This window comes from Bison bison, unplaced genomic scaffold, assembly GCF_000754665.1.
Source record: "Bison bison bison isolate TAMUID 2011002044 unplaced genomic scaffold, Bison_UMD1.0 scf7180017864181, whole genome shotgun sequence".
In the NCBI taxonomy this organism is placed as follows: Eukaryota; Metazoa; Chordata; class Mammalia; order Artiodactyla; family Bovidae; genus Bison; species Bison bison.
This window is the reverse complement of record NW_011494753.1, coordinates 6,370,811-6,382,579: the sequence shown is the minus strand read 5'-3', so window position 1 is coordinate 6,382,579 and position 11,769 is coordinate 6,370,811. Positions and strand designations below refer to the sequence as shown.

General features: G+C 50.7%; 1 protein-coding gene across 1 annotated transcript in view; it reads right to left on the bottom strand.

Moving 5' to 3' along the window:
• Window positions 1-11,769, bottom strand: part of LOC104991045 (chromosome unknown open reading frame, human C15orf27) — a 74,328-nt gene that overhangs the window by 15,173 nt on the left and 47,386 nt on the right. The window contains exon 9 of the mRNA XM_010843406.1: window positions 9,418-9,522. Within this exon, the coding sequence (XP_010841708.1) occupies window positions 9,418-9,522 (105 nt within the window). The remainder of the gene's footprint in view (window positions 1-9,417; window positions 9,523-11,769) is intronic.

The following is an 11,769-nucleotide window of genomic DNA, read 5'->3' as shown; positions in this document are numbered from 1 at the left end:
CCAGACGTCTGGGCTCTTTCCTTTTGGGGGAGCGGGGAGGAAGGCGCTGAGCCTCCAAAGGCTGGAGGGGGCGTTCCTTTATAAATCTCCCACGACACAAATGGCATGAGTCCCTGACGTTTATGGAGGCTTTTCCAAGTAATAAAACATGTCCCGTGTCCCATCTCTGATACTGTGTCGTCTGGCCCCATAGGGAGGACAAGATGGCCGTAAGAGGAACACAATGGTGGTTTGCAAAACGAAAACAACAAAAAAAAACATCGCAGAAGGAGTCGGGGAACATCGGACTTGAATCCTGTTCTAGTTACTTGTCTAAACGTGTGACCCCCAAAATAAGAACCTTATTCAGGTGTCTTACACGGATGTTTAGCGGAGGACTGGAAACCCCACAATATCCAGGGCCAGTGGTAACCTGCCACGGAAGCCCATCGTGGCATCATGTGCTCGCTGGGCGGCGCCTGACCCACTTTTCTTGCAGCAACGCCCACATCCTTCTCGGAGGTGTTCTGAGCGCTGCTCAGACAGGACTGGCTCTGTTCCCAACCCTGTGGCTTTAGGGCCACGTGGCCGTGGTTTCTGTCTCTGTAAAATGGGGGTTATCACCCCACAGAGCTCTTCATAAAGGCTTTGTAAAAGGCGTCATACATTTTTATTTTGGTTTAAATTCTTGTTGTTGGGGAAAGTTTCCTAGAGAGGCTTTCAGATGCCTCTTGGGGTTGTGGCTGAGATGGCTGTTCACACTCTGGGGCCTTCCTGGGTCATCTGGGCGAAGGCAAAGTTTGGGTCTGACGCTGAATGGCCTGACTGCGGACTCGGGAGGAAGGAGAGTCTTCACTGCCACCTAGTGTTCCAAACACACATTGCATCGCTTTTGCACAACTCCACAATCTCCAGTCAAACCCCCAAAGACCTGAAGCTGGGGGTTAGCTCCCTACCTAGGAGATTACCTGCTTGCTCACGATTCCAACCTCCAGCCTTGGCCCCTCCCTGCAATGTCAGGTCACACTTCCAGCTGCCTGCCTGACAACAACAGAATTGGGTCACAGGCATCACAAACTCAACCTAAACAGGACTGTTCACTCTGTTCTCACAGCTGCTCCTCAGGTGCTTTCATCTCATTTTAGCTGGGTCCAAAAATGTAATCTCCTCCCTTGCCTCCTCACTTTCCATTTGCCTTGCCATCCACTCTGCCCTCAAGGCCAGCTCCCGAAGGGCTACCCCAAGTCTACCCACCTCCCGCACCTCCACAGCCAGTGCTCACCTGGATGATTACAGCCCCACATCCTCTACCATCCATCCTCCAACAGAGGCCAGAGGGGTTCTCATAAACCCAGATCAGATCATGTCACCCCCTTGTCATGTCTCCCCTTGGGTGGGAGAAAACCCAAGCTTTTTACCCTTGATTTACAGAGCAGGTGTGTGTTCTGGCTCTGTTTATTTGGCCCACTTCATCTCATTCTTTCTCCCTTTACCTCTCACTGGGACACACACCTTCTCAAAACTCCTTAAACACTCTAAGCCTGTGTTGGTCTCAGGATCACTTCCCCAGTGACCTCTGGTCCTGCATCACACGGCTGCCCCTGCCCCCTTGGAGGCGTTCCCAGACTCCTAGTCCAGGCACTCCATCCCTTTATCCTGTTTGAGTTCTCTACATTGCACTTAGTACCTTCTGATTGTTTTATTTATTTTAATGCTTCACCATTTTTCCTTTGATGAAAGTGAAACACAATTCAAGGAGTCACTAACACTAGAGTGGCTAGGCAGCAAACTGACATTGGGACAACTTCCCAATGGCAGTGTTCACGGGGTTTGTCTCTAGGACCACTCAGGTCTGGGTAGACTTCACCAGCCTCCTGCCTGAGGACACGCCTCAGGCCCACCTGTGTGCTGAGAGCAGAGCAGGGAAATGGGGCTGAGGGTCCAGCCACGAGATGAAAGGACATTTACCAAATTCCGGGAGTGCACCTCACCCAGTGTTCACTCGCAGAGCCCTCTGGGTCAGTTTCTCCAGAGGCTGAAACGCTTGCCTCTTGTGTGATGGGGGGGCATGGTCTCCTGACTGCGCAGGATTTGCAAGGGGACCTGGAGGGTTCAGATAGCATGTGTACAAACTTTTAGCCCACCCCTCTCCACTATGGTCAGCTTCACGCTCACCCCTTCCTTCCAAACTCTCCAGGGTTCCGAGGGGGAATTAGCCCCTTTCCTTCACTAGCCACCTCTTCACACAGTCCCTTAGTTATAGATCCTCCTCTCTTCAAGACCAGTTACCGCTTTCTTGCTCACGCTCCACTTCCTGCAAATCCACAGAAATCTCTCTCTCCTCTCTGTCCTGATGGACAGGACTTAAAGGATTTCTCAATTTTTATCTGTTTTTTCTTTTTTTTCTTTACCACCATCTTAGTGGAGTTTGGGGAAGGAGATCAGATAAACACATGTGGTCACTCCACCATTTTCTTCAAAAGCTGTCTATGGGTTTTCCTCTCTCAGCTGCAGTGGTGTGCAGGATTTAAAATAAAAAGAGGCCTGATTTACAGTGCAGGCTAATCTCTGGTAAATTCACCATGGCCAGTTCCAGACTACCAACACGACGTTATGCAGAACAGGGAAGAAATGAGCACAACTGGCCCTCAGGAGCCAGTGAGCGCCCCAGCACCCCAATGCCACCCTGGCGCTCTGTTAGAGCAGGCATGCAGAATATAATCTACACGAGAGTAAAGTACAGAAGATAATCTCTGCAAGAGCAGGGGTCTTGTGGGTCTTGTCTGTCTTGTTGCCCGGTACACAGAAGGCCCTCAATAAGTATTGCTGAGTGAATCCATACACAAATGTGTGAAACTAGCCAGTTTTGCCCAATTCTGTGGTTTCAGGCTGAGTCCTAACACCAGCCACAAACTGGGTCCTGATCCTGACCCAAAGCTGAGACAAAGCCTGAGCCCCAACACTGAGCCCTGATCTTGCTCACAGAGTGAGCCCCAAGTCTGGTCACACACTGAGCCCTGACCCAAGTCACGAACTGAGAGCCCAACCTGATCACACACTAGGCTCTAACTCTGATCTCAGACTAGGCTCAGACCTGGATCTTAACAACCCAGTACTCAGATGGCGCCACTGGTCTCAGAAAGTAAGAAAGCAAGGCTGGCTTGTTACAGGGTAGTCTGTCCAGAGGGAGCAGACTGGAGCCACCCTTCTCGCAGCAGGTCTCAGATGTCACGGAGGACCCATTAGGCAACTCTCCTTAGCTCTGCTGGGGCTAGGAGCCCCTCCGGCCCCAGCTGATCTGAACTTCCCATGGGCATACCCAGCCTGCTTTTTCCAAGGCCGCTCATCAGGGCCGGCAGTCCTAGCTAATGGCCTCCAAGGCCACTCTGAACAGATGCATTATTGATAACTTGTAATTGATACAGAGCTGCCCATGGGTGTCCCACTGGAATCCAGGCCAGACAGCCAGAGGCCAGAGCTTGCCCAACCCCAAGCCCATATATGCAGACATAGGCATGCACAATGAAATAGGTTTTAAGCTAAAAATATGTACCCCAAGTGCATGGTAGTTCTAGTAATTCATTTATTCATCCATTCACTAAGAAGTCAGGTAAAGCATGGTGAGGGTGATGTTAAAATTCTGTTATGTATGCTAGAATGAAAATGCCTCTCCCTGTAAGTCCTGGCTGGTCCTGGTGATAGGGGCTATCTGCTGCGCAAGGAACAAATCTCTTAGGAGAGTCCTAAAAGCTAGCTCTGGGTGGCACCTGTGGTAGAGGTGGTGCATCCGGGAGGCAGAGACTGGGAGGACAGAGCGGTGAGGAGGTCTGCAGGGGCCACACCAGGCACACAGCCTTGGAGCCGCGGTAAGAGGTTCTAAGGACTTCAGCCCTTATTTAAAGAGCAACAGTGAACCACTGAAATCTTTTAAACAGAAAGGTGGGGTGGTGGGGTGGTGGGGTGGTGATTCAGCTGAGCATTTTGAAAGGACTGTGCTGAAAGCAGAGTGGAGAATGAACTGGACAGACATAAGCCAGGACAGACATGGGACTATGAGCTCGGAGACAACTGCAGCAGTCCAGGCCAGGGATGACTAGAATCTGGACTAGAGTAGAGACAGTGAGAAGGAGATGAGAATGATTTAGGAGGTGACAGTGTCAGCATCGGACAAGGCAATGGCACCCCACTCCAGTACTCTTGCCTGGAAAATCCCATGGATGGAGGACCCTGGTGGGCTGCAGTCCATGGGGTCGCTAAGAGTCTGACACAACTGAGTGACTTCACTTTCACTTTTCACTTTCATGCATTGGAGAAGGAAATGGCAACCCACTCCAGTGTCCTTGCCTGGAGAATCCCAGGAATGGGGGACCCTGGTGGGCTGCCGTCTGTGGGGTCGCACAGAGTCGGACACGACTGAAGCGACTTAGCAGCAGCAGCAGCAGTGTCAGCATGGGCATGATTAGAATGCAGATGAGGGAGAGGGTCACCTGCTTTGGGGACAGGTTATTACAAGCTGCTTACCCAGAGAGTGTGGGTGGCTGGATGCTCTGAGTGCTTGCCCTGAGGAGGAATGACTGACCCCCTCATAGAGGAGCCACTGCAGACGGGCTGCATGGGCTCTCAGCTCTGGCCACTGGCCATGACAGCCCAGGGGGCTGTCCAGATGTTCTAGCTGGGACCCTCAGAGCCTGGATCCTGATCCCCATTCCTGAACATGGCCACATGTGCCTCCCCAGTTGATGAAGAGTTGTCAAGGGGTCCTAGGATGTCAGGGCCTCATTAGTCAGATGGGAGAGCTGAGGCCCTGAGATGGGAAGGAGGCGTTTGTGCCAGGGGACAGGGTAGGGAAAAGGCTCAGACCACGTGGTGCATCAGAAGCAATGTTGGGCCCAGAACCCATGCCTCTGGCTTCCAGTCCCACAGACCTTGGTCAGGGAACTTGAAGCCTTATGGGAGAGATGGAAGTAACTCAACCCAACAGAATATGAGGAGCTTAATGGTGACAGGGGTCAGGAAAGGGAAGGAGGCTCCAATGTGGGGAAACAGCTAGAGCTGGAGGCAGGAGCCTGAGATCTTGGCCCATCACCCTCCCTCACTCTGTTGTAGTTGTTCAGCCGCTCAGTCGTGTCCGACTCTGCGACCCCGTGGACTGCAGCACGCCAGGCCTCCCTGTCCTTCACCATCTCCCAGAGCTTGCTCAGACTCATGTCCACTGAGTCGGTGATGCCACCCAACCATCTTGTCCTCTGTCGCCCCCTTCCCCTGCCTCACTCTGACTTTGGTTAAGCCTCTTTTCCTCTTTGGGCCTCATTTTCACTGTATGTTCAATAGGCTAACAGAGCAGCTGAATTCTGGTCTATAATAAGCTCTGTGCTGGCTCTGCGATTCTAACTGGGAGGGGAAATTTGCAAGTGCCAGTTAACTCTTGGTGCATCTTCAGCACCATCCTGTGCTCCTGCTGCGTGCTGCGTGTGCTCAGTCATGTCTGACTCCTTGCGACCCTGTAGACTGTAGCCCACCAGGCTCCTCTGTTCATGGGATTTTCCAGGCAAGAATACTGGAGTGGGTAGCCATTCCCTTCTCCAGAGGATATTGCAGGCCCAGGGTTTGAACCCATGTCTCTTGTGTCTCCTGCATTGCAGGCAGGTTCTTTACCACTGAACCACCTGGGCAGCCCCCTGCTCTCATACAAATGCCCAACTGCAGAGAGCCAACTCTTTACAGAGAAAGATAACATAACCCAGAACATCTAAAATGCATCAACAATGCATTCCACAGACAATAAGAATTACTATTCATGCAAACAAGTAGAAAAAAGCGATTATCAAGTCATAAAGCAGTTAAGAAGCTGCTTAGAATCTGCACAGAAGCTGACCTATTTAAATATTTGAATTAACAGACAAGGGCTTTGAAACAACTGTGATTAATATGTTAGAGAGGGGAGGGGGAAAGATGGATAAAATGGACGTAACATTTCAGTGGAGAAACAGACCTATAAAAAGAATTAAATGAAATTTTTAGAACCTTAATATACAATATCTGAAATTGAGTCCTCAGTTGCATGCATTTAACAGCAGAGTGGACACAGTAGACGACAGGGATGTTGAACCTGAGGATAGATCTATAAAAAAAAATATTATGACTTACAGTCAGAAAAAGAAAAAAGAGAGAGAATGGGGGAAGACATTAGGGTATAAGAAAGAAGTAAGGCATGATCAGAAAGTCTAACATGCAATTAGAGTTCCAGAGGAGAAAAAGGATAGGGTGAGGCCAAAGCAATAAATAAAGAGATCATGGAGGGACTTCCCTGGTGGTCCAGTGGCTAAGACTCCACACTCCAGATACAGGGGGCCTGGGTTCAGTCTTTGGTCAAGGAACTAGAGCCCACATGCCGGAACTCAAAATCCCACGTGCTGCAATGAAGATCAGGCACAGTCAAATAAATAAACATTAAAAAGGAGAAAAAATGACGGCCCAAACCTTTGCAAATCTAAGGAAAAACACCAACCCACAAATTCAAGGAACTCAGAAGAATCTCAAGGAGGATAAACACAAAAACCCCAATGCCCTGCAGGTAAGGAGAAACACCCGTAGCACGTGGGCCTGGGCCTCTGGGACAGGAAGCACAGGGCGGCTTTGAAGACAAAATGAAGCAAATTTCCCATTGGCAAGCTGGTCCAGTGGGGAAAAAAGGCCCATTGTGTGACTTAGGAAGAATGAGAGTGCAGTCACTGCCCTTCTTAATGCACATCATGAGCTAAGTATTTCTAATCAGAGAACCTGACCAAATCAGCTGGGATCCACAAGGAAGCCCTCAGCGTGCATTACTGGAGTGAGTCAGGCCCCTTCCATTGGGGTGGGCTTTTAATGCATGCCCAGGCGGGGCCAGACCCCCGGGGCAGCAGGGCGGGCACACCTAGCACATCTCTGCCTTTAATGGTCTGGTGGTTTGTGGAGTACAACTGACATGGCCTTGGCCTGATCAATGCACACTTTGGCCAGAAGCTCGATGGTATCTAATGCAATAGCAATAATTTTCTTCCATCCTATTAGGGCTGTCTGCACAGACTGCCCTGCCTTCAAACCCATCTGCTATTGGGATGGCATCCAATGTTTATTTCCATTAGTTTCGCCATTGTTGGTAACAATAAAACTCAGGAGACAGTTGCAAACTAATGATTTAGGAGCAGGGTGACGCTGAATCCGACCTTGGCCCCTTTCCATCCACTGTGAAGATGACTGGTAGTTGGCCATAAATTTAAATTATGGCAAAAGGATAACATAAGTTATTCCTCTGATGGCTAATTTTATCAGCTGAATAGGCTTGTCATTAAAGCTATCGGCTGTTTTACAAATCACTTCCCATGTTTGAAAAAAAACAACTTTCCTTCTCATGGTTGGAGATCTTGAATAATCCAGGTAACAAAGACTATTGTGCTGAGCTGGGGGGGGCTTTTGCCTCTATAAGAAAAGAGGGGGCTTCTCTGGAATGAGCCAGCCACAAACGCCACCTACAGAACGAGGAGAGAACCCCTTTCCTGCTACTCTGAACGTGCTGGCCCTCGAAGGACAGGGGCGAGGCCTCTGCACCCTTCCCCTGCTTCCACCGGGAATGCCTGTCCCTTAGGGTCCAGATTATCACCCTGTTTCTTCAGGAGACAGGGGGACCTGCATCATCCAAGGAGGACTGATCATTGTGACTGCCCCTCTTGCTATTGGGAAGGGGGGAACATCGTGGGCCTACTAGGCGGCTACGCAGGTAACTGTTCTCGGTAGGCGCACAGTCTACTCGTGTTGGGACCTGGCGCCTTAGGTATGAATGTGTAACTGAGTCCACCATCAAACAGGGGCAGAAGCAAGGTCACCAGGTCACCAGCACAAAGGTTACTGCTTTCAGGCCCAGGCAGTAAAAATCGTCTATGCACAGTTTGCTACCCTCCCTTTCTTATCCCCTGGCTAAAGGGAGAAAACTCCAGAATAACAAGGAGCCATGACATGGAAGAGCCTGGAGGCCAGAGTGACTGTGACACAGTGTCCCTGTACCCCTACCCCCCTCAATGTCACTGCACTGGGCTGCAGTAGGGTGGGCGGCGGGACAAGTACGCTCCTCCTCAGGCCACTGGATGTCTGGATCTATGTGATGGAGCAGATGGTGTTACTCATTCTAACAGACTTGTACAGATGCCCTGTTTGTGGTGTAGGAAAATGCACACGGAGCCCAGAGTTCCATCCCGGCCCTTCCTTCCATGACAAACAGTGAGACCCTGGGCGAGCCGCAGTCTCTCTCAGCCTCAGTCTTTCCATCTATAAAAGGATTAATAATACCAAGCCTGCCAACTCTGACCATCAAAGTCAAGATGAGCTAAGACATGTGGCAGTGCATTTGTGAACAGTCACCATTATAAACGATTTAGTACTGTTTTTATTTTCTCTCTCTCTCTCATTTACTGAGAGACTTCAGTGGACCAGACTTTCTATATTACTTGAATTAATCTGAACTTCACAGCATCCTTGTGATATAAGCCTCGTTTCCTCCATTTCTCCAGTGAGGATCGAGGCCCAGGGGTGAAGCGCGTGATCCGTGTAGCCGAGGTCGGAATTCCTCTTGCTGCCTCCCTGGGTGAGAGGATGGCCCCCCACCCTGCAAGCTGCCCTCACACAGGACTCTTCTTTCGGAGCCTGCCGCTTGCCCCAGGTCTGAGGCTGTCCTAAGGGGCTCACTGAGGTCCACTGGCTGCCTTGCAGGCTGGGCCCCAAGTCACCCTAGACTGAGCCCCACCTCCTTGGGTCTCTTGCCAGTGATCTCAGGGTGGATGGTGCTGAGGAAGTAGAACTTAGCTCGTCCCACGGGGCCCAGCAGGGAAGAGAAACTTCCTTCCACAGGGCTCTGAGCTGCATCGTATTATTGGGGGCCAAAAGTTGTTACAAGGCTTAGAGCGCAAAGAGTAGGTACAACGGGGACTTCAAAATATGTTTCGGAATTAGAGCAAGGGGCCGGGCAGGGATACACTAAAACCTCAGAGGTGGTTTCATATGACGAATAGGAAGAATATATCATTGCACTGATTTAACCCCTGCTTCGAAAATACCTTTGATTTCTGAAGCAGCCATTTACAGAGACGGACAAAAAGTGCGCACCATCTCTCTGAAGGATGGTCACCAGCACCTCTCCTCTGGAATCCATGAGTGTACAGACTGGTGTACAGATGGATGCCCAACAAAGTTCTGGGTGGACATACAGGCAGAGAGCAGAATCCACAGAGAGAGCAAAAGAAAAGTGAATGGGAATGACCTTCCAGCCAAAGGATTGTTGAATGCGGGGGTCTGAGGGGACGTGCTTCCATCACAGTAATGAGCCGTCTGGAGGAAAACTGCAGAAGGCCAGCCGAGGCTGGAGAAAGGTGAGGCCAGCCAACAGAGTGCACCCCTGTCGCTCACCTGCCGCTCGGCCCCTCTGGGCTCCTCGTAGGAATCTGCTAAGGGTGAGGTAGCCCAGTGGCCAAGAGAGATGTGGGACTGAGGGCAGCTCTGAATCCCGTCTCCCTGCAAAGACCAGAGGGCCAATATGGTCCAGGGGGCAAGGACCAGAAGGAGCCATAAGACGCCCCTCTTCCATCCTCATCCCCCACTGGCCTCAGATTCCCCCGTCTGCCAAATCCAGGGGCCCCTCGTCTTTAATACCAGGAGGTTCCGGGCCACCTGGGGTGTGGCCACGTGGTAAGAAACGGGCTGCCATGTGGCGCAGAAGATAAAACGCACAAGCTGTTCATGCAAGAAGCTGGCAAACCATGTCCCCCAGAGGCTTCACAGGGTCACCAGAAGAAGCAATTTAAGCTTTCTTAAAAAGTGAAGATGAACTTTAAAAAGAATCACTTGACCTCAGCCAGGTGTTCAGGGTGAACACCCATGGTGACGTCAGAGTGACAGTGTCACCTTTGATATGATGGGACGAGAATGGCACAGGATCTCTGCGGTCTCCCTCCCAAACTCCCAGAACTCCAGTCGAATCATGAGAAAAACATGAGTCAAAACCCAACAGAGAGACATGCTATAAAACGCCTGACCAGCTCTCCCAAACTGTCAAGGCCCCCACAAACAAGAGAGGTCTGAGGGACTTTCAGAGCCAAGGGGAGCCCCAGGAGACATGATGACTCATTGGCATACGGTAACCTGGGTGGGATCCTGGAACAGATCAAGGACATTCGATAAAAACTGGATCGGAACGATGTGCGGACCTTGATAATAATGCATCGGTACTGGTGCATTAATTGTGAGAAATGCATGATGTTAAGGTAAGAGGTTAACAGTGGGGAAACGGGGTATGCCAAGCGCATGTGGGAACTCTGCTACTGTCCCAATTTTTCTATACGTCTAAAACTGTTCTGAAAAATAAGAGCTGGCAAATAGTTACACAAATACATGCCAGGGAGAGAGCAAGGTGAATGCAAAGTGATGCCACACATTTCATTGGAACTTTGGATAAATTTCAATTTCTTAGGTAGAATACACGAATTTAGTTTGGAAATTGCTTCATTGAACCCTAAGAATTCCAGCCGGGAGAGAGAGATTTTTGACCAAGATGAACAGAATGGCCTGGGATGGGGCAGGGGCGGGAGTGGGGACAGCAGCGAGAGACTCTGGAAGCTGTTGAGGGAGCTGAGGGGACCCAGGTCTGTGCCCACAAAAGAAGGGCTGTCCTCAGGCCATGATTTTAAATCACCCTGGTGCTCACCCTGATCAAGGTTTTCACCAAGCCCTGAGAAGTGACCTGGGTAGAAAAATGTCATGGAACAAGACCCTGAGCAAGGTGGGCTGGGGAAGAAGGACATTCAGTTAGGACAGCTGGATCTACTCCTGGCTCTAAAAGCCCTCACTTAGCTGTGTGCTCTTGGGCAAGTCACCACTCCTCAATTTTCTTACCTGTAAAATGGGTGCATGGGGGGAAACAGGGGTTAGTTCTCATAAAGTCACTATTTATCAGGCGCCGGGCTTTAGGCTAAACAATCCCACAGCTATCCTTCCCAGATTACTAGCCCAAGGTCCACAGAGGTCTCACTGGTGTCCAAAACCACAAGTAGCCAAGCAGGCTTTGCACTCAGGTCTGTCCGTAACAACTTAACTATTCCAAGCACTTTCCTCTTGAAGGATCTGGCCACCCCTGATATCCCATGAGCCAGCACTCATATTTCTTAAAAGGCATTTGTTGCCCAGTCAAGTCTCAAGCCTGGTCTTACAATCCAGTTGAAAATGAAGTGTCTGTCTGCTCCACTCTGTGGAGAGGGCAGGGCCGAACTCTGGGAGAGCGGAGAACCCAGTTACAGCTCTAGCCAGCCCCTCCCGCCCTCCTGGCAGCCCCCTGGGATTCCAGCCCGTCTGGCCCTTTTTTGCTGTCTTAACTCAGATGACAGGCTTCAGGTGTTTTTTAAATTAAAATGGTTTGTTTCTGTTCATCTCTTTTCCAGATGTCACTACCTAGAGGGAATCTGTCTTTATTTATGGGCTCTTTCCTGTGCGGAGTCCAAGGGAGTCTCCCTCCGGCCCAGACCCCCGGGAAGGAGGCCACATGGAGCGGGTGATGTGAACCAGGACAGCAGGAACATGGGGTCCCCGGGGGCTCAGGATGGGGTCGTGGTGGAAAGCGGGGGAGGTGGGCTGCCGCCAGGGCTTCCCCTCAGCCACGCGGCACATGGACTGTTAACGTGAGGCTCGTGGGGCCAGCTCGCTCTCTGTGGCCTGGGAGGCCATGCATTTATGAAGAGCAAATGCAGGGCTTTCATGTGGCCAAGTGCG